At 38.3% G+C, this 23,054-nt stretch overlaps 1 protein-coding gene across 1 annotated transcript in view; it reads left to right on the top strand.

The window, feature by feature from the left end:
- Positions 1–19,555, top strand: part of ODAD2 (outer dynein arm docking complex subunit 2) — an 87,256-nt gene extending 67,701 nt beyond the window's left edge. The window contains exon 20 of the mRNA XM_056336482.1: positions 18,793–19,555. Coding sequence (XP_056192457.1) covers positions 18,793–18,906 — 114 coding nt within the window. The 3' untranslated portion in view covers positions 18,907–19,555. The remainder of the gene's footprint in view (positions 1–18,792) is intronic.
- Positions 19,556–23,054: the final 3,499 nt, after the last annotated feature.

Genomic DNA, 23,054 nt, shown 5'->3' with positions numbered 1-23,054 from the left:
AATACTTCAAAACAGAATTCAGTATTCCATTAATATCTGCCTGAATACTTAAAACAGGTGAAATAACTTCCCTGTTTCGATGTAAGCTCTGAGCATCAGAGAGTTTCATTACTTTTGTTTGTCCATAGTATTGCCCTCGAAGCTCATAATCAGCCAGTTTTCTACTCTGATTTCCATATCTTTTTGGAAATTGTTCCCCAGGTTAGACCTCTGCATGCTCTAATCTTGGCCCTCATGCACAGGAGTAAAAATTAGGTAATACTGTTAATGGAAATCACCAGTGAGTTTAGATCTTGTGGTTTAAATTGATTTTTTTTTTCAGGAGATTGTATCAGATTTTAATTGTTGTCAATATACTTTATAAATGTCAGATCAATTAGGTCTCATTTTTTTAAGAACAATTCACAACTTAAAAACTGACAAAATGTATTCAAGCATTTTGTTGTTTTAGAGAGGAAAATTTTACGAGACCAACACACTGACTCTTAAAACAAAATATTGCCCTTCCACAGTGGAGGATTCCAGGTTTGGCACAGATATGATTCATTAGAAAACTGAAGGAGTTCGCTGGCTGAGAAAGTGGTAAATACTTTTGAATTATGTAGACACAAATAAATCAAGGTCTGTGAAAGGAATAGCAGAGGCTTTGATTGTGAAGCTAAAAACCGCCTGTTCTACTTGCCAATGAAATTCTACATTTGCAAGTACCTGATCAGATGGTACATGAATATTCTAAAATATGTAGGGAAATCTTTCCAGTGAGGTCATTTCCAGTATCTCATATGAGGATCACCTGATATTTTGACTTAAGACTTGTGCCTGAATTCTGAACTAATTAAATAATAATAAGTAAAGGTATTTATTTTTCTATTTATTCATTTATTTCTATGTACTGTGATGATACTTAAAGCCATTGATCATTGATAAGTAGTTCTCTTTGCTAGGCAGTGGTGTATACCTACATAAGAAGAAGAAGACCCTAGTCAGTTTAAATGTAGCGCACAACAAGGTGGAGGTGAACAAACAGATAGCAATGGAGTGATAGGAAAAAATATATAAAAATATTTTTACTGATCATATTTGATAGTTCAAGCAAACCAACTGCTAATTCATAGCTGCAACTCAGTTACCGTAAGTAAAACATAAATGCCAAATACTGACTGGAAGCTTTTTGAGAAAACCAAGGACCACTGGATAGTAGCCGGTCACCCAGACATTAAGGCACTTCTGCTGTGTGGGAATCAGAACTAGTGCTGTTGGCAATTTTTTGCATGTGTGTGTCTATGCTGAAGGCTACATGAAGTCAGAGTAAATTAGCCTTTGTTGAGCTCTGCATTGTTCTGAGCTGCTTTTATTTGTTTAAAGATAGTATTGCTGTGCGGCACTATGAACAAGTCCATTTTCTCCCATTCTTTTTCCATTGTATATGCAGAACTAATTATTTTTGGGCTAAAGGAACCATTAACTTAATGATTACAATACATAGCTGATATGCAGAAGATAAGACTTTCCATTCATGTTCTGACATTATTTAGTATTGAAAATGTCTATCCAACCTACCAATGCATAGAACTGATCTTTAGCTTTACTCTGTGGGCTAGTTTATTGAATTATATGCACAACATGGAAGTGCTCTTTTTCTTAATATTAGAAAGTATTAATAGATGCCTTCTAGAATATCAGTTTTTGTAGTTATAGGAACTCCACCAGGGATGCTGGAAAGCTAATTTCAAGTGCTTGGTACATAGGGCAGGCAAAGCAGAGACTCATACTCCTAAGAATGGGTCTTGATTTGTATATTCATATATTTTAATATATATATATATAATTAATCCATCAAATTTATTCCTGTTTTCTCATCAGATTATAGCCTCAAGAGCTGCATGAGGGTTTTTTCAGTTTGTTAATTTTTTTCCTAAGAAGATGTAATAGCTATAATTTATTTTCTGAATTCTATGATGAATTTATAAGAGGTATTTGTGCTTTCTGAGTTCTGTTCTTAGTAGTGGAAAGGTTAATCACACGTAGGCTCTTCCATTCCCTTGTAATAACCTAAGATATAAAACCAGTTGGTTTAGCCATGATTTATGAAAGTTATTGTGAAATTTAGATTTAATATTTGGAGAGTTCTTTTACACTTGTTATGATTGCATTAAAAAATACATTTTGTGTATTTTATTGTGCAGAGCTTCTAGAATATTGGTCATTGTTTGCTAAAGTCGTAAATCCCTACCAGAAATTTTGGCTAACGATTTTATGTGAAAAGGCTTTCCGAAGACCAACTTTGTGAAATTAATAGATGTGAATTACAAAATATGGAGGACAATTACTAGAAATTTCTACTGAAAACATTCTATAAACAACTTTTTTCCACAAACCATATATATCTGAAGTTTAGAAAATGAAATGCAAAAGCATTGGTACCTACTTCTTTTGGAGCATTTGGCTGTGGGGTTGGTTGGTTTTTTGGAGGGGCCTTTGGTGAGAACATTGAATACGGAGTGTAGATTTTTAAATTATTAAGCAAGGTTTAAGGTAAGGTCTTCATAAATCAATCCAAAATATTTCGTATAATATCTATGCAGTAATATTATCAGGGTACAATAGCATGTATTTGCATATTTCCATATTTGTATTTTAATTTTAAGTTTAGAAGAACTCACTTTTTAGCTGTCGTGGTTGGCTCTATTCAGGCTCCACTGTTCAGGCTAGACATACAGCACGTTTGGCACATACTCCAAGCTGTTGCCTGTTAGTTTTTATAAATTAGTTGTTACAATTCTTGGACATCAAGAAAGAGGGCACTAGATGGCAAAATTTCTGCAGGTCTGTTGTCTACAGAAGGTATGCCCAGTCCCTTCACCCACAGAGGTACTGATCTCACCACACTTTAAAATTTCAGATGTAAGAGGTTCCATAAACTAAGTCCAATACTGGCATATTTTGTTTTATTTCAGAAGGATTAATGAAAATTGTCAATGTTGCAGCACTGCAATTTCTATTGTGTTAGCAACTGCCAGGTGTGAACATTTTCCTTACAGTTTCAGCTCCAGGAAACAGAAACCAGTAAGCCTTTACCTTCGTAATAGGCAAATTTTCACCATTCATAAAATAGGGGTACTTGTAAAACATTTTGCTTTTGCACCATTGCCAAAGGTAATGAAGTTTGGTTCAGTGTAGATTAAGCCTCAGACTTTAGATTATTTTTCAAAATTTCACATTACTAAAGTTTATGATACATAGCAAGTGTTCTGTTAAAATCTGGCTGATCCTGGATGGGAAAAAACCAGCAGCCTAAAGGAGATCAGCTTATCGTTGCCCAAACTCTGTGCTTCAGGAGACCTCTAATTTAGTAACGTTTGGATAACAAACCTAGAGGCTGGCATAAAGCTCCTCTTGGCACATTTTAAACATCTTTTAGTCTTATAAAAAGAAGCTTGTCCCACTAAGCTGTAGGTTTCCTGGAGCTGTTTAACAGTAGCTGTGCCCTGCAGCTCTTTTAGTGATAAATGAGCCTCTTCAAATAAGTGCAAATGCAGCCAACTGTGCAGAAGGAATCATTAAAAAAATTTGAAATAGACATTTTTGAAGCTTAAAAATGCACAAACAAAGTATGTTATACCAAAAATATATGCTGCTGCTTTTAATGGAAAAGATGGCTACTGGTTAAGTCTTCCAGCTTCAATAGGTGTGCCAAAAAGCCAAGGAATCTGGCAGAGTCCATAGATAGCAGTTCCATCTTTCATCTGTATTTCTTTTCTGTATTTATCTTGCTTTAGAAAATGCAGAGAATGTCTTTTCCTTCCGACCTGGCACTATTTCCAAACCACAGAAATACACAGAGCAGCTTCTTGCAATTGTTTAGCTCCCTGCACCAGTCTTATCCTTGTGACTATGTGAAATGTTTCTTAATAATTTGGCAATAATAAGAAAGAAGATTATTTAAATATTTTTACATTTATGGAATAATACCTTAGCTAAATCATCAGGTATTAAAATTTACTTTCTTAATTGAGAGATACTGGGCTTAATGCACAAGAGCAGAATGCCAGGTGATTATTTTTGGCATTCAGCTCGTCAAAAATAGTTTCCTTGTATGTAAGAAGCTATTCACAGAAGCTGAACATAAGAAATACCAAGAATATACACAAATATATACACACACACACATGTGTATACATATGTATATGTATGTGTAAATAGAGGCTGAATTGTCACTCAGGAATCCTTAATGTACTGAATTATACATTCATTGTTGTCATCTATGAAAACTTCTTTTTTTTTTTTCTTCCTGTAAATCCATCACTCGGTTCCAATTGGCTCCAAGCCCTGGTCATTGTAATCTCTTTTATGTCGCATTGCAAAGAGAACTATGCAGTATCTTTTAAGTAATATGGCACATCTTATTGCTGTTACTTTCAAGGTAAAGATGCTAAGGAAAAGTCTACTTGCAAACTATTGATTATGGGATGGGCTCTAGTATTCATGTTCCTAGTCAGTGTTCTGTACTTTGGCATAAAATCTAAAGACCTGACAAGGTTGCCAGGCAGCACGAGGCTGATGAGAATTCTCTCCTGACTTGAGTGAGGGCAGGGTCACGTTATGCATTGCTGATGCAGTTATGATTATATAATAATCAATTGTATGCAAAAGGTAGAATGTGTATTCTCCTAGACTATGAGTGAAAGTCCATACAATTTCATTTTATTGGATATTTTGCTTTATTTAATTTTGCATTTATCTCCAAGGATGATAATTGGCCATATTTACCAGCTCCTAATCAGTGCAGGGTCTCTTGCCACAGTTTATGATAATGTTTAATCTCTGGAATTTTTGCAGAAAATACTAATGTTAAAGTAAGAAAATGTTAGCCAATAACACTGCTTAATTACCAAAGGAGTCTGCTACACGCAAATTATGTGTTATCTTTGGATCTGAGGAAACTGGGAAGCTACATAGAAAGTGACTGTAGGTTGTATCGAGTCTATTCACTGCATTTGTGTTGAAATTAAGTAAACAAACCTCTCCATGATGTAGAACTAAGAATGCAGGCGCTCATAAAGGTGCTTCCATACTCCCATACATGTATGACGGTTCCTTCCAGATACTGAACTCAGGCTAAGAAATGTAATTTAGGGTTTTATGGCATTATAGAAAGGTTAGAAATCTCCAGAAAGTATTTAGAATACCTAAAATCAGAATTGCCCTCTGGAGTACTGTTGTTCACTAGTTTTGCGACTGTCTACCTTGACCACAGGTATGTGGGATGAATCCAGGTTATTTGCTGGTTTTATCTCTGTACATTGTATCTGTGAAATCTGCACAAATCCAACAGTCATTAGACTGGATTAACTCCTTTGCAGAATTCCAAAGAGAGATAATAGCTGAACTCCAGAGGCATTGGAGCATTGGAGAGGCTAATAGAGTGTGTATGTGTCCAAAGAAGGCCTGTCATACTTTTGTACTGGATTTGCTGGACATTCACTGTATAGAGAATATTTTATTAGTCTTTTGCTTCTCAAATAATTTTGTTTTTTCATCAGTTGTATAGTCTATTCATGTGCAATAATCCTGTTGCCATTTGGAATTGACCATGTTTGGATTTTTTCAGCAGCACTCTTCACCAAAAACTCTTATAGAAGTTAAACTGCTGTATGATGAGAAGGCAAAGTCCTAGAAAGGATAAATAATTCGTTAAAAATGAGGAATCCAAGTGTAGGAATTAGGATCAAGTTTTGCAGCCAGGGGATCTTGCTATTCAGTATTTCATAAATGATAATGGGACGGGTGGTGAATGGTAAGTCTGCAAACTTTGCTGACAATAAAGTGCTTCATGGCAGTAGAGACAAGAGCCAGTTGCGAACTGTGATTCACAGTGCGGAGCCATGGAGGTCAGATCTCCTGTGCAAGTACATCCCAGCTCAGTGCAAAGTTTTTACCTTTCATGAAAGCACTGGATTTACTACACTGGATAGTATTGCACACTACACGTGCAGCATATGCAAAGGGAATTACAATAACTACCTGTTAGAACTGAAAAGATGTCCATATATTTGGGCGAGGCAATAAAGTCCTCACAAACAATTTGGACAGAAAAGTTATCAATGTACCATACAGCTAGGGATACCCTGAAGCCCTGACTTTGATCTTGGGTTTGCTTCTTGTTGATCAGACTGTTTCTGTAATCCTTCTGCTTTTCTTTTCATAATCCAAGAATTCATATAAAATTTGAGGTTAAACGTAAGAGTTATTTATCTTTAATTTTGTGTTGACTTCCTGGCAAGTGGGCGTGGAAGCTGATACTTTGTTTAATTATTCAACATCAAAAATGCATACGAGGGAATTGTATTTTGAGAAACCGCTCTTTGACACATGCCAGTATTCTGCATAAAGATGCTCCTGTTCGGGAAAGGATGTTAAATTCCTTAATTTTATCATGATTCAAACACATGAGACACTGTTTTCATGAAAAAATAGCCTCTTTGAGTTGGGAACTGATGAAAAAGAGAGTACATTCCCCATGTAGGAGTAGTGCTTCGTCTTACAACGGCTTCCACATATTGTTATGATTAGATGGCAGTATGCCCCAAGTTTACTCACCCAAGAATGTCCAGCATGCTGTTAATGTTCTTGTGCTAGCATTCGTGTTGTGAAGTAGTATTTTAGAAGCTAGTTAACCAGCCTTTCCAACCACTGCATCCTACCTGAGATGCCAAGTAACCCCCATACTGAATTGAGAATATTAATCGTGATTCTTTTTACCTTTTGCAGTAGTAGCATTCAGTTAGAAGGCCCACATGAATTTTTTCTTTCTATGTTAAAGCATAGAGTTGCATGGTTTTAGGAAATTAATTTTCACATCTTCCCCCGCATGCTTTAACCAGCTCTAGCAGAGCTTTTATACATGTGCTACAACCTCCACTTACTGAAGCACAACTATAATTTTCTTTTTATAAAACTAAAAAAGCCCAATCAAATGAATAAGTGAAAAACATCCCCAAAATTTGAAGCTTGGAATTAAAGTTGAGCAATTACTTAATAAAAAAGTGGAGGAATAGACCTTTGCTCTAATCAGAAGAAGGTTTTAAATTTAACTTCTATTAGTTAAGTTTTCATTCTCTACTTGATAGCTACATCTTTAGAGAGGGAAGGAAGCAGATCAAGGGCTCTAGTATTTCCTTGCTGACATACACAAGTTAGGCAGGCAGGTATTATTGCTTGCTTGCAGGCTGCAAAGTGTCTTTAAAAATCTCTGATCTCAGAAAGCTTCCAAAATCCAGCAGCCACTCAAGCAGTTTGTGGCCAGACTGAGTACCTTGAGTGGTTTTGGGGAGTTGTTTTGCTTCTTTTTTAAAAAAATACCTGACTTCACTCATGATGGGTTGACCTTGGCTGGACAGCAGCTGCCCACCAAAGCTGCTCTATCACCCCCCCTCCTCAACTGGGCAGGGGAGAGAAAACACAATGAAAAGCTCGTGGGTCAAGGTAAGGACAGGGAGGCCACTCAGCAGTTACCGTCATGAGCAAAACAGACTCAACTTTGGGAAATTAATTTATTGCCAATCAAATCAGAGTAGGATAATAAGAAATAAACCCGAAACCTGAAAACACCATTCCCCCACCCCTCCCTTCTTCCCAGGCTCAACTTTACTCCCATATTCTTTACCTTCTCCACATGAATGGTGCAGGGGGACAGGAATGGGGTTTGCAGTCAATTCATCTCATGTCTCTGCTGCTCCTTCCTCAGGGGGAGGGCTCTGCACACTCTTCCCCTGCTCCAGCCTGGAGTCCCTCCTGTGGGGACAGTTCTGCACAAACTTCTCCAACATGAGTCCTTCCTGTGGGCTGCAGTTCTTTGTGAACTGCTTCAGTGTGGGTCTTTTCCACAGGGTGCAGTTCCTCAGGAGCCTATGGGGTCACAAGCCCTGCCAGCAAACCTGCTCCAGTGTGGGCTTCTCTCTCTGTGGGTCCCCAGGTCCTGCCAGGAGCCAGCTCCAGCACAGGCTTCCCACGGGGTCACAGCCTCCTTCAGGCATCCCCCTGCTCTGGCGTGGGGTCCTCCGTGGGCTGCAGGTGGGGATCTGCCCCACCATGAACCTCCCTGGCTGAGGGCACAGCTGCCTCACCGTGGGCTTCACCAGGGGCTGCCGGGGAATCTGCTCCGGCACCTGGAGCTGCTCCTGCCTCCTCCTGCGCTGACCTGGTGTCTGCAGAGCTCTTGCTCTCACATGTTCTCACTCCTCTCTCTGGCTGCAATTTTGTTGTGCAGATTTTTCCCCCCTTCTTAGATACGCTATCCCAGAGGTGCTACTACCATCGCTGTGATGGGCTCAGCCTTGGCCAGCAGCAGGTCCATCTTGAAGCCGGCTGGCATTGGGTCATTGGACTTGGGGGAAGCTTCTAGCAGCTTCTCACAGAAGCCACCCCTGTAGCCCCCCGCTACCAAAACCTTGCCATGCAAACCCAGTACACCACTCTAGAGAACTATACGTAAATTACAAATACTTCGGTTGAATGTGACCTGAATGGAGTGCTAATTCAAGCCACCCCTTATCTTTTAATCACAAAAAAACCCCAAAGCCTTTATCTGTCACAAAAAGTGTGCATGGTAATGTTTTTCCACAGCACAGACTTTAGACTTGGTTTTGCACACAAATTTCCAGTACTAGTAAATACATTTTATGATGACTGCACCAAACTCTGTTCATAAAGAAATGCTCAAGTGACTCAGAAATTTGGGGTGATCATAGGAAGTTGACTCCTCAGTATAAAATAATGTATTCCTTATATTTGTCTCTAATAACAAAAAGCAGTTTGCCAATCTTGAAAAGTAACTTCTACTCTGCATTCATCGTTGCTTTTGTACATTTAATTCTCTGATATTACACATTTTAATCTCTAGATATGAATGAATCATATCTATACTAGGTATACTATAGACTAGGACTATACAAAGACCTTTGCCCATGGACAGCCCCAGATCATTTCTTGTTTGATGATATTCAGAATTCCTTATTTGTATGAGTAAGGCTGAACAGTGTTCATACCATTTATGCATTTATTTATGCCATTTTCTAATTGTAAATTTTCTAGTACATTTACTAGTCTAAAACCAGACTGTAAGTTGAAATTACCACTCATCTTCCAGTTTATGTAAATGTATGCACTGTTGCCACCCACACATCTAAAAACATGAGATTATAGATCTGTCTTCTTGTGTGCCACAAAAAAGAGCTTCAAAATACCTTGGCTCGTTATTTGAAATAAATGCTATTTTATGGATCTACAGTGAGAACATCCTGGGTTTATCCCCAGACTTTGATATGTAAGGTTTACTAGCAAAAGCACCCCACTGGTTTTGATTATAATGAATGAATATAGGCAGGGAGACAGACACTTTAGACCATTGGACCTAAAGCTATATTAACTTTAGAGATCAAAATCAGTACTTGAAATTGGATACAGAAGAGAGTTTGAAGTCAGTTCATGCATACCAGTAGATCTAACATGCTTTTAAAATACTTTTATAGTCAGATTTTATACCCTGTTTTCAGCATATAAACTGAGATAAACTCGAGATAAACATTGCAAAATTTGTCACTAGTGTGGAAACTGTGGTGTCTCTTTGCTGCAGTTCAATGTTGTCTTCAAAGCCAGACTAGTTATAGTGCAATTCAGGAATATCACACAAACCAGAGGAACAAAATGCAGAATGTTTTCAGGGTATTTCTGAGAAGTCAGCCAGAACCCTCCAGTATGTGAGGGTTAATGGACAACTTAAGCCTCTTTTTTTTTTTTTTTCCTCTGACTTGCTGCTGATAGGTTATTTGCAACTGCCCCTTCTTAGCTTTTGAGTAATCTTCATATGACCGCTAGAGATAGACAGAAAGAAAAAATGTTAAGTGTTCATATTGATAGTAAACAAATTTGGAAAACTAAAACCGAATTAACAGTTCTTTCTCATGTTCCTGTACTACCTCCTCAGTAATATTTGGGAAGGAAAGGCAAGCTAAAAGTCATGGTCCTGTAAAATGAAAAAGAAAGCAAAGTGTGAGAAAGCAGGCAAGTATGGAAAAGAAGCAGGAAATACAGAGAGGAAAGACTGATTAGGCTGGCAGCAATGTAAGGGGAGGATAGTCCCCAACACGTTACTAAGCCAAACTAAAGTATGAAAGGAAAGAAACATCCATGATGTAAGTTTACTGGTTTGAAGGTCCATTACATGTACGAACCAAGCAGGGTCCTGTTTAAATCTTAATAAAATTAATTTCCAGTGAATTGAAAAAAGCTTTGTTAAACTGTCACTCTATTGAGTTTACAAAAAAGTTCTTTATTCTCTCTATCCCACTAAAAGCCTTTTATATGTTAATCTTCTTTTGAAAACTACAATGAAATAAAAATAATATAGTGAAATCGGTTCAAATAAAAATGTGCTGTAAGACCCTGGGCTTCATCACTTCTGGATTATCAGATCTGCCTATTGCTTTTTGTGGGATGAATTTCATATCCCGTAAGACTTTTTGTACATTGGAATGTTCATGATGATTGAATTCTTTCTTAATATTGCACCGAACATCTTACAGCTCAATGTAGATTCAAGCTGTCCGCCTTTAAGGACTCCAGTTGGTTACATATAATCACACCTTTTAAACAAAGATTAGAAATCATTTCTATATACTGGTTTTATTTAGCTACATTAACTTTGCATGGTGTGTTTATATTTAGTTAGATTTACATCTGAAATTGTTGGAATTATCCCACTGAAGTCCTGTAAGTAACAACTTGAGATGGGTAAATCTTTAAACTTAGTGCATTTTAAAGTGTCCTGCAAGTTTACAGTTTTTAAACTATTTCACCATTTAGCATTTTGTTCATTTTGTCCTTGTCACTTCAGAGATCTCCACCCATTTATTGTATCTTCGCACGTAGAGGGGCATCCTTCTCTAAATAATTTTATGATTATAAGAAATAGACAATTAATACATGTGAGGTGGAGAGAGAGCTGTAGGGTTTATACGTATGTTGTAGATATATAAAAACTTGCAAGTATGTGTGAGCACCATACTGTAATTTCATTTAGGCATTCAGATTATGTATTTCTCCAAAGTAATGCAATGCAACATTTAACCTTATTGGAGAGTATGAGAACTATGTTTTTATTTTATGTTTTATTTATCTTCTCAGGAGTATTTATTTTCAAGAGTGCTGTCCCCATTGTAGTAGGCACAATTCAAATGTGTTGGAGAAATACAGTCCTTGTGCCAAATACCTTTCAGTTTAGTTCTAATAAAGGAGGTGACTAAACCGAACAGGCAAAAAGGGACAGAGAGCAGGTACCAAAAAACAAGAAAATGAAGCTGTACCTGGAAGGGTTTTAAGCTTCAAATCTGTCATGGTGTAAATTCAGTTGAAGTTCACTGAAGCTGTGTTTTAAAGAAATAGTAAACAACTCATGGTAAGGCACCAGTAATCATATGTTCAGGATACTTCACTGAATCTGTTGAGCCCTATTCTTCTTTCTCCCTTGTTTCCCAGCGGTTTGTGGGAAGTAGCTTACAAACAGCTGTTTTGTCACAGACAGTCGCGTAGTCAAAAATAATGACTTGCTAAGGACAAGTCACCAGTACTGAATCCTGAGACAGGTGAGATGGTTTAATACCTGAAAGTGCAGCACAAACTTCAGACAAGTTTGTTCTCATCCTGATGTGTCCAGCACCTGTTTGCAGAAACTGTCCAGGTTTGCTTACCCCTGTACTCTTTCACTGTTTTTTTGAGAGAGGAAGGGAAAGGTGAGAAAGAAGAGACAGCTCCTGGCTAGCCTGCTGGCCACCACATTCAGTTGTACCATAGCCCAAGCTGCGTCCTTTGGACCACATCATCCCCCCAGCTACGCTTGAGTGACTCCAAAAGGTTATGATCCTTTTTCCATGGCTGCCAGGAGGGAGATGTGTTTCATGGGCGAGGCAAGAGGAAAGACAAATAAGAGAGGAAAGGAAGCCAGGTGCAAGCTTCCTAGGATTTTTCCCACCCCAGCCAGAACACTTCAGGTTCCCACCTCTTTATGTTCAGAGTGGGTGAACTAGGCTGCACCAGGGGTTGCTCTGACTTTAGTCCCAGAGAAACTTTATACAAGAAGGAATCAGCACAGTGGGTGTCTGCCCTGCCCATCTTTTGCCTTTACTGGAATTTCTTGGTACTGGATTTTGTACGTCTGCTAGCTCAGAGTGTTCCCTGCCGTGCAGGACTTTACATCTGAAATCTATTCTCTTTGTGCCACCTGAGAAAAACAAAATTAACAGAAAACACCCCAGAACTTAAACAAGCATCTTCTTAGGAGGCTGTGCATGGTACATGTCTTACCGTTTCACTCAGCTGAAAAAGGAAATAGGGAAATTGGCCTGAATTTTAGTTTAGAAGCGGTGACTTAGCTTAACCTTCATTATGCTTTGATTGCGGAGTATGTTTTATTATTTATAATTTAATTTTATGAGAAGTATTTTCATAGGAATATGTGTAACATAACACCCAAACTAGGTGCTTTAATATTTTCCAGTGTGCAATATGGTGTTGAAAGTTAGATAATGCTGGCTGGATCTAGGCTGATACTTTCTTGGATAAGCTTCCACCATATGCTTTTATTTAAAGTATTTTTTTCTTTTAGGTTAGATTTATAAAAAGCATGTGAAAAATGTCTTTTTTGGAAAAGAAGTGTTACGCAATTAGAAGATCACAGTGCTAGAAAATTAACATCCTTTAGGAAATGCTGCATGTAAAACAAGTCAGATACTAAATACAAATTTTTAAAAACAGCAAGTCCTACCACCAACTGGAAATACTATGTCAATCTACAAGATGTTGTATTGAAGTAAATGTCTTTAGTTCCAGGAATTTTAAGCTCTATGTGAACTCTGACTAGCTTCCCAATACAGATACGAATCTTGTTGGAGGAGTTTGTCCATATTTCCTTCTGATTAGAAAAAACCCAATAAAACCTGTTTTACAGGGCAGAAAATCTAAAGAAGCCAGAAATATAAAGGCATTAAATACTTTTTATAGTTACTCTTTATTCATCTTTTTGCTTTCATGTTCACAGGACTCCAGAGTGTTGAATAGGCTGATCTCTGCTCTTTCCAGCAGCATTGTTCTACACTTTCCACTGTTTTGGAAAACTTGTTGTAGACACATCACATGACTAACCCCTTATTTAAAGATTAATACATTCAAAATGATATTCTTTCTGAAAACACTTCCTATGTGTACTGCTTCCACCCTCTGAGTCTGGAAGCTGCAATGACTGTGACTAAAGGAAAGTGAGTACTTCCAAATCATTGTAACCAGTACACAGAGCATTGCTACCATCTGAGATTTTGTCAGATTTAGGGTTTATTGGTACAAAACTTGTCTACACTTTTTCTGCTTTCAAATCCCCTTGTGCTACTTCTTTTACAGAAATGAGAAATTCTAGAAAGACATCTTCATAGAAAAGGGAATTACTAGCCCAGGTTTGTTACTGTCTTGCTCATCCAGGGATCCATACCCATTTTGAAATGACACTTCTGCAAGTTCTTACATTGATGCTTGTGTTACCTTGTGTTCTAAAGAAATAGTAAACATCTTATGGTAAGGTACCAGCAATCGTATGTTCAGAATACTTCACTGAATCTTTCAAGCCCTACTCTTCTTTCTACTTTCTTTCCTAGCATTTCATTTGAGTATGTTTGAAATAACCCATTTTGAATTGGTTATTTTGTCATGGTAAAGATACTATGTGGAAGGAAATGCTTTCAGACTGTGGAAGGTAGCTTCATTCATGATGCATGACTATGCAAGCATTATGGCTTATTTCCTTACCTCTTACTACTGCCCTGAGGAGCAAGGGCATTTTTGTTACATCTTTGGTATGCCAGAGAGTGTAAGACTCAACAATAGGAGTTAGCAAAGCATGTCTTCAGAGCAAAATTCCTCATCACAGTCTGGGGCACTATAAATTGGTCAGCCTCACATTGATCTCTGTGGAAATTGCAGAGGGAGTCCTCTTGGAATGCTTTTCTGGGCACAAGAAGGAGAAAATGGCTGGGAACAGTCAATTTAGGTTTGCCAGAGGTAAACCTGATTGCCCTTTATGTGTCTAAGTTTGTAGATGAGAGGAGAGCCATGGATGTCATTTACCTTGGCTTTAGCAAGGTTTGCAGCTTCCCACAGCATACTTCTGTCCAGGTTACAGTGTGTAAGAGTCCAGATGTGTGAACAACCAAATGGATTAAAACTGGCTGTGTGATCCAGCTCAGAGGGTATAGTTCATGGGTTGTAGGCTGCCTGGAGGCTGGTGAGAAGGGCAGTGCTGAAGGGCTCGCTCTGTTGGGACCTGTCCCATTTAACTTCTTTCTCAGTGACCTGGGGAAGGCAATGGACTGCTTACTCACAGGGTTTGCAATGATGCCAAATTGCAAGTTGGGGCAGGGGGGCTGTTTTTGCTACCGTGAAGGGAAGAGCTGCCATTCAGAGATACCTAGGCAGGGCTGGAGCGGGCCAACAGAAACATTGTGAAATTCAGCAAGGACAAATGCAAAATCCTGCATCTGAGAAGGACTTGCACTTCCACTTGCCCTTGCAGTGATACAAGCTAGGGACTGACTGGCTGAGGAACAGCTTTACTGAAAAGGGTATGGAGATTTTGGTAGACGGCAAGCAGAACATTAGCCAGAAATGTGTCCTGAATACATACTGGGCTGTATGAGCAGGAGCACACCCAGCAGATTAAGAGAAGTGATTGTTCCCCTTAGTATTCATTAGACCACACCTAGAGTACTGTTATGGGTAAACCATAATAGGTTCAGCAGAGGACCACCAGGATGATCAAGAGCTGGAACACTTGACCTATGAGGAGAAACTAAGGAAATAGGGCTTTTTCAACCTGGAGAATAGAGAGCTTCAAGCAGACTCAACAGCAGTCTTCCAGTACCTACAAGGAGGTCAGTCATCAAAAAGATGGCGCTAGGCTTTTCACAGTCATGCAGGGCAAGAGGATGACAGACAACAGGCATAAACTGAAACAAGTAACTGAATGCAGAGAAAACCTTTGTCTCTACGAGGACAGTCAAACACTGTAATAGGTTGCCCAGAGAGGTTGTGCCATCTCTATCCTTGGAGGTTTTCAAGATCAGGCTGAATAAAACGCAGCAGTCCAGTCTAATGTCATACCTGACTCTGCTTTGAGCATGACATTGGGCTAGAGAACTCCTGAGAGCCCTTCCATTCTGAACTATTCTATGATTGTGCAATCCTAATATAGTATCACAATTCTGTGCTATTTTAAAGCTGAGATAGTAATAACAAAGTCTTAATTGTTCTAATATTTAAATGATTTGGCTGTGCATTTCTCTTGCTTTTGGAAACTAGAAATGCTACATATGCTCTGTACGTTCTCCAAACAGCTTGTATTTGTGCTTATTTGCTAGTATGACGTGCTAACTGTGCAAAAAAATTTGGACTCCTGCCTTAGAATATAGATACCTGCCAACAGAAAATGAAGGCTACGTAGGGCTGCAAATGTTTTCTCTGTCTATGGAAAGGGCCTCTTATGTGCCAGAAAGAAGCATTTATACCACACACTTTTTTACTGCTTCTCACATCTGTTAACATTTACATGTGTCAGAAAACAATACCTGAACAGTAAAGGGAAGGGATACATGAAGTTCAAGGTCATTGCGTCAAGGAAAAGGACATGTTATATGGCACTGGTGCATTCGAATAAAAGAAGATTTCTTGGATTTGTCAAATATATCTAATATGTGGGTGTAGTCTGTGTATACTATCTGTGAATCCATAGCTGAAATGGACAACCCAAATTGCCAGTAAATTGAACTGAACGCATGAAGGGACAAGGAGTGGCCGTCAGGAAGTGAAAGAATTATAACTTTCTTGGTATATACAAAAAGAATAAAATTTATTTTCATTTAAGGCAGAATTTACATCAAAATCTTCAGTTATATTCCTAAATATGGAATTACCTACTTATATTGAAATATTTTGTGTTTTCAGTAATCTTCTCTTCAGCTGTCTTCCTGTTAGCACAAAAGGAGTAGGTTACCTGGCAAATGCTGCTGTATATCCTCAGTCCTTAGAGTCCTTAGAGGCAGCTACTGTATTGGACTGTGTTTCCAAGAATATTTCTTTGAAGTCGTATTGTGAAAATCCTGAGACCAAGTGTAGTACAGGATTTTGTATGACAGGGCGGTTCTTACAGATGTTACCACTGGCAAGTGATTTAGAAGAATAAATTAGAGAGCAACTGATCCTTGCTCCCCTGAACCCAGAAGGAAAAAAAATCAGTATCTGATACCTTTATAAAAATTGCTGGTTGCATTGGTTGCATTAGTACCACTAATTCTTTAGTCATCTGTTCGGGTACTTTGAACCAGTGTCATGTAGTATGCTGTTCTTAGATGCCTGATTTTCCAAAATGCACCTGTAACAAAGAGAACAGACCCACCGCTACAGCCATTGTCATGTCTTTATATTAAGCTCTCCATGGAAAGTGACAGAAGAATACCTATTTTCCTAAGTCTTCTGAGCCTAGAAAGAAGTGGTTGCTAAAAGAAGAAATAAATAACCTAAATAAATAGAGTCCTATATTAAAGGCAAAGACCTATTTTTGCTTTTTGCTATATTTCTACTAAATAATGTATCTCCAAAACATTTTTTTTGTGATGAACTTCTGCCCTTAGGCATTGATAACAAGCCTTATGCTGAAATTATTATGAAAGTTTGAGTTCCATGCTTAGTACACTGAAAAAGCCTTGCATTAGGTCTGTGCAGATGCAGTGAATAATCACATAAGACATATAGTTTCCTTGCCCCCAAATTGGAAACTTACAGCTTTACCAAAACCACCATATGAATGGTATGTTCATACATATTTTTGGTTTTGAGTCAGGGATATGAAGGATTTATACCAGTTTTCTTCTGTAAGTTATACAAGAAAGTTGTGAGGCACCTAAAGAAACGCTTTAAGCTGATGAGAAATCAGCTGGTGGAAAATAGCAGGGAAGAAAGATTTTCATCTAGCAATATTTCTTAAAAAAGAAAAAACGTTAGGCATCTGATAAGACTTGGGTTCTGGCCTTTGTGCTTTGTAGAGCAGCTTTATCATTACACAGAGGCGTAGTCTTTGGTCTTGCTTCCAGTTGAAGTCGGTGGTGAAACTTCCACTGACTCCTCTGGTTGCTGACCCTGGCCCAGCTTTTGCATGCAAATACAGTAAAAGAAGATAAAGTTTTCTCATATTGTTTCTTCTCATGTCATTTTAACTCTGGCATATCCTTTCAGGAGTGTTCATAGAATTCTTATCTAGCTACTTGTACATAGACATCTGATTGCAGTAATGGAAATTCGAGGAAGAAGAACTGCTAAAAAGTTTATCATCGATGCCTAATTTGCATAATGCTCTTTTTGACACAATTCAGGCCTCTCACAGGCACTCTCGCAAGTTATATGCAGGGGTCAAAGGGTGAAAGGTGACTGGCAAGATGCTTGTTTTGTACATTTGTCTAACACAAATACTTCCTCAAGTATAAAATGCTTTGATCTCTCTAAGCAAATGCCATATGTGTGCAGCTGTGGCCCATACCTCACGATTGCTAGAAGGTTAGAAAAAGGTAGCATACGAATTTGATGTCTGCATTCAATTTATGCTTTTATATTTAGCAGTTCATAATTTTGTGTAATATTTTAGCTGTATGAAAAATATGCACCGGAGTTGAGTGATAACAGATTTCTCTGTGGTTTGACTCAACATTGTTTGGGTGAACACAGAATCCTAAGTATTGCAGACTGAAAATACAGGTTTTAATTAGAGCTGTCTGAGCTTCAAAATACCTGAGTGCACATTAAGCTTGGCAGATTTTCAGAAATCTGGGGGTTGCATGGAGCTGATTTAAGCTAAGCAAGAGTTCAGTTTTCCAGCATACATTGCATTTGCAGTTGCATCACTGACTTGCAACACACTGAAGAAGTGAGATCCAAAACCATTATTAATGGTTTTCTGATACGTAAAAATGTTTTATCATCAAGGCCTGTCTTATGGTATATTTGTGTTGAACAGTACCTTACCTCAAGGGAATTTTCAGTGAAAAAAACTGAACAGCTTCCAGTGTAAAGGAACTACTCCACATGACTGAAAAGCTGAACCAGCTCCAAAAGTTTGGCACCTTCCTTGAGCTTATGTTTTTTTACTTTTACATGCAAGACTGATATGCCCAGATCTGTATACCTCAAGCAGTTTAACATGAGTCGTTTGCTGTGACAATAAAGAAACCTACTGCAGTCAATGGGACACAAGGGTCCATTCATATGGATCCTGTTTCATGATCAAGGCCAAAAAAAAATGCATGGCTTTGTTTATTAAAAATCTTGAGCATGTACAAATATACTAGTATACCTTGGGAGGAAAGCCATGATTTCAAGTGAAGCATTACTTACAAGAAAAAAATCCAAGTCACGACCAATAGGCAGGCATGATACAGCAAACAGAAAATCAGACATGAAAATATCATCAAAATACCTGTTCAAAGGTACAAACATGATAAAATACAAAGCATTGTGTTCTATGGGTATCTTAGTACGTATTAAGTATGCAAAAGTTACATATAGAAGTTTACATATACACTTGTTAATACGATTTTTAGTATTATGTGTGTGGCTAATTCATGCAATTGTTCTAGATGTGATTTGAATATTATTTAAATAATAGCACACATTTTGTTTTCTGTTTCTCTTTTGTATTTTTGCTAGCTCCTACTGGCTATGGTAGGCTCTACAGATGAAACTCTGCAGGAGGCAGCAGCTGGTTGCATAGCAAACATTCGCAGGTTGGCTCTAGCAACAGAAAAAGCAAAGTATGGCTGATGCTTTAGCAGCTTTTACCAACACACTCGTTTTGCAATACAGCTAAGTTTAAATACACGATTACTCCTTCTAGCATCCGTATGTCGTAGCAGAGCTCATTTATATGAGGAAAACCTAATAACAAAAATAAATCTGTGGAAAGTTATGCTTGTTCTTACATTATCGGTTTGTCATGCCTAGGTTTTATAAAACCCCTAGTTTTGTGTATCTTTTAGTATTACATCTTTCAAAAGACTATCAGTTAAGGTATTTTCTATATCTTTTAGTATTACATCTTTTAAAAGACTATCAGTTAAGTATGTCAAAGACATTTTCTACAATTAATATACTTGTATTTGAAATACATTGTAGATATAAATGGTTTTGCTTATCTGTGATGTTACAATAAATTTTCCTTCACTCTGTGTGTGGTTTTGCAGTGATTTATGAATGTCTTGAACAATTCCCTTTGTGCTAAACTTGTCCAATCATCCTGTCATTATGTTTTTGCCTGTTTGATCACTTGCAATTCACAGGAGAGGACAAAATGCAGTTAGATCAACCTCACATCTGGTGTTATATAAGGACTGCAAACAGCTGTAGCAGTAGATATCACTCCAAATTTCCTGTTTCTACCAACATCCGACAAAATACTGCTTAATTTTATAAGTAGCTGGTGAAATGTGTTTTAATTAACATGTGTTTTACTCAAAATTTACCAACTGTAAATAAAAAGTAGGATATTACATTTATTATCTTAGTGTGGGGTTTTTTTTCATCTTTAAACTGAGGACAACATTGTATAGATGTAGTTACTTTATGTTTCCACATAAAATTATGTTCAGAATTAGAGTTGCTTGACAAAAAGCACATAAATAATTACTGATATTATAGATTACAGACTCACTGTACGTACCATACTCAACAAATAATACTAAGGCATTTCCTTGAGAGACGTAATGTCTTAATTACAAGCACAGACTGCTGACAAAACTGAAAAAACCCAAATGTTTAAATAACTTGTGTTTGTCAAGTACTCATTTCTGAGTGATTTTTTTACTTCCCTTAATAATTAACAATTTTCTTTTTTTGGAAGCAGTTTGCAATTCCATTATTTTTCCTCTAACTAGCATGGCTACTCAAGGCAACTAATTTTACTCCTCACAGAAGCTTCTAAGTAAGACATAACACAAATCCAATTTTTTATTTCTGTTTTTTCTGAAGCAGATATGAAGGCTCATGTAAAATCCCATTTTAGAAGACTGATGCAATTCTGAGAAAGGACGATTGCATTGGGCCCTTAGGGAAGGTATAGAGAATATTTTAAAGGAAACCTTTAATAAATATGGATAGGTGCTGACAGTGTGGAGATCAAAATATTAATTCATGCAGCATTTTTTGATCAATGCGAACACCAACATAGTCATGTGGTCATCACAAGTTCCATCAGCAACCGGTGACAAAGCAAATGCTATTTTAGGTATTTTCCAGCTCTGCCCCGTAGGTCCAGTATGTTATTTTGAACAAATATATCCATATTTTTATACTGATGTTACCGCTGTAGTAGTATCATATGCTTCATTGCTATACCCAAAAATACTTCTAAAATGCTGATTGCCAAATTCATTTGGAAGAGGGGAGGCTTGATTTTATTTTTGTCTTTTCTGTGAGAGAAGCTGTAGATACAAATAGTTTATCACAGTCTTGCTTATGAATAATACTTGAAGTGATGGCTTATTTTTCTAACTGTTGAGGGGAAAAAACTCCCCGACAGTAACTGTTATCCTTAACATGACCTCTCAAGACACTCTTGACTGTTTAGCATGGATTTCAAATGGAGTAAGTTCTAAAGAAAACTTAATTTTATGATGCAGGTGTCAGGGCAATAAATGTAATTTTCCTGACAGTGCCATGGCCTCAGCTTGCCACTCTCACTCACGCTGGTAGCCCTTACACCTCAGAATAGTTCCTCTGAAGTCTTTATTTTAAGACCTCAGACAGTCAGTCCCTGACTTAAGCTGACTTATTTGTGCTGTTTTCTTTTCCTTTGCCGTGCCTGCAGTTTTGAAGTTCTGTACAAGGAGAAGAAATGTTGAAATCAATACAGATTGCCACAAAAGCAAAGGATCAGTATTTTAAAAAAATACATCCTTTTTGGCCCAAACTGGTGGATTCTGTGTAATTAATTTAAAGAGATTTAGTTGTTGGAAAATGAATAGATGAATGAGATCCCTGCCCTCTCTGAGTGGTGCAGTACAGCATGTACATTTGAAAAGCTTCCCCTTTTCTCTGCAGAGCTGCGTTGAGTTTCACACCACTGCAGCCCTCTGAAAAGGGATCCTCACAAAGCTGGGTCCCACTTGCTGCTCACACACCCCTCCTGGCAGCGCCTGCCAACCTATTCAAGCCCTGGCACCAGCTCGAGCAGCCGCAGCCGCCCGGACCTGGCATTCCCAGTGCATATAACCGGGCACCAGCCAGCTCCTGCTCCCTGGCTCCTGCGCCTGGAAGGGAAGTGCCTTCACTCCTTTCTATTTCCACCAGCTGCTACTTGTCCACATAAACCTGTAGCCTCTTAGGGAATGTGGTTATACCAAGCATGGGAGCTCAATATTAATGTTAAGCACAGAACAATTTGATGTACTACTTCAATATAAAGTCTTATTTTCGTTGCAAACAAGAAGCAACTTAAAAAGGGGGCTCGGCCTCTGTCCTGTTCAGTTGCCATCGCCTGCTCATCCGCTTCCTCCTTGTTTTCTCTATGCAATTCCTGTGTTTTCACAGACTTGCAATACAGGTTGGTTTGTTGGGGGTTTTTTCCAGTGTATTTACACTGATGTTACTGTCAGCAGGAAGTATCCATCACTTTACATAATTTCGGGAGCCAGCTCCCGGCTCTGCACAGAGCACCGTGCTCCAACTGGAAGCTGTAAAGCCAGGCCTGCTCCTCACTGGCTGCTCATTTTCTGCTTTGTTCCTCATTTTCATTAAAATGTCAGAAAACACAGAGGCCAAGAAAAGTTGTCATGAGAAAGTGTTGTTTTGAGTATGGAAATACTATAGTTGATGAGAAAAAAAGCAAGAGAAGAAATCTTTCACCTTCATGCAATTATTTCTGGAACCTTAAAGGCCCACCATGTCTTTCAGTCTGTGTGTCTGTCAGCGGCAAGATAGCTTTTCTTCTACCACTCCGTGACTTTATGATTTATTGCTTGGTGACAGATAACCATTATCAATAATTTAATTGCCCCAGGATGTTCACACTACACATTTGAATCTGGGATTTATGTTCATTTCCTCTTAATGTTCATGCTAATGACAAGTGCATGTGCTCTGACACACAATATTGTCTCCAAGTTGTTAGGGAAATATAAACTTTACGGCCTGGGTGCAATGGATCAGTCATATATTAGGGGCTTTGTTATTCTGTCACTGAAACTTTCCTTTGGTGAGTAAATGAGCTTGACATTCACAGGGCTGTCTTGAAATTTGACTCACCAACTTGCTTTAGGCTAACTGATGGCTTTGTCTGAAAGCATGGTACCCCTTTCATTCCACATCTCCTAAAATCAATCAAATGAGCTGCTGATGCTGGGGGTCAGATGTGAATAATCCCAGGGGGGCTGAACTAGATAAGTTAGTTTAAGAATTTCATCTCTTAATAAGTTAAATTGTTGTTCCTTGCGCATTTCCATCAAAATAATCTTTGTTTTACACATGACAGCAGGATGACTGTGATGGAAACATGTCATGTGTTTCTTCAGCAGTGGTATTCAAGTTTCCATGCAGGCTGTTTGCAGAGCTTATTTCCAAAGTCAGAAGCTGACTGCTCCCCAATGGTAAATTGTGGTTTGTCTCTTCTTTAGCCACTGAAGGTTTGCCACACACTGCTCAGGATCCAGAACAACAGGAGAAACCAATGCTGCGTCTTGGCCACTTCTCAACTCAGACAACCTTCTGCAGTTTGGTGACCTGACACGGGCCAGGACCAGCGTGTCTGCAGCTGTAGCCATTGCAGGGGGAAGTTACACTGCACCATTTCTGAAGGAATTAATTTTACCAGTTATTGTTCCCTCCACTGCTTAAACAGAGATGTTCCTCAATGCTCAATAGCTTGCTGCTTTGGCTATTGAAGCCAGCCAAAAGACACCCATTTTCATGAGTCTTTC

The sequence above is a fragment of the Falco biarmicus genome, chromosome 4, assembly GCF_023638135.1.
Source record: "Falco biarmicus isolate bFalBia1 chromosome 4, bFalBia1.pri, whole genome shotgun sequence".
Classification (NCBI taxonomy): Eukaryota; Metazoa; Chordata; class Aves; order Falconiformes; family Falconidae; genus Falco; species Falco biarmicus.
This window is presented reverse-complemented; position numbering and strand designations above follow the sequence as displayed.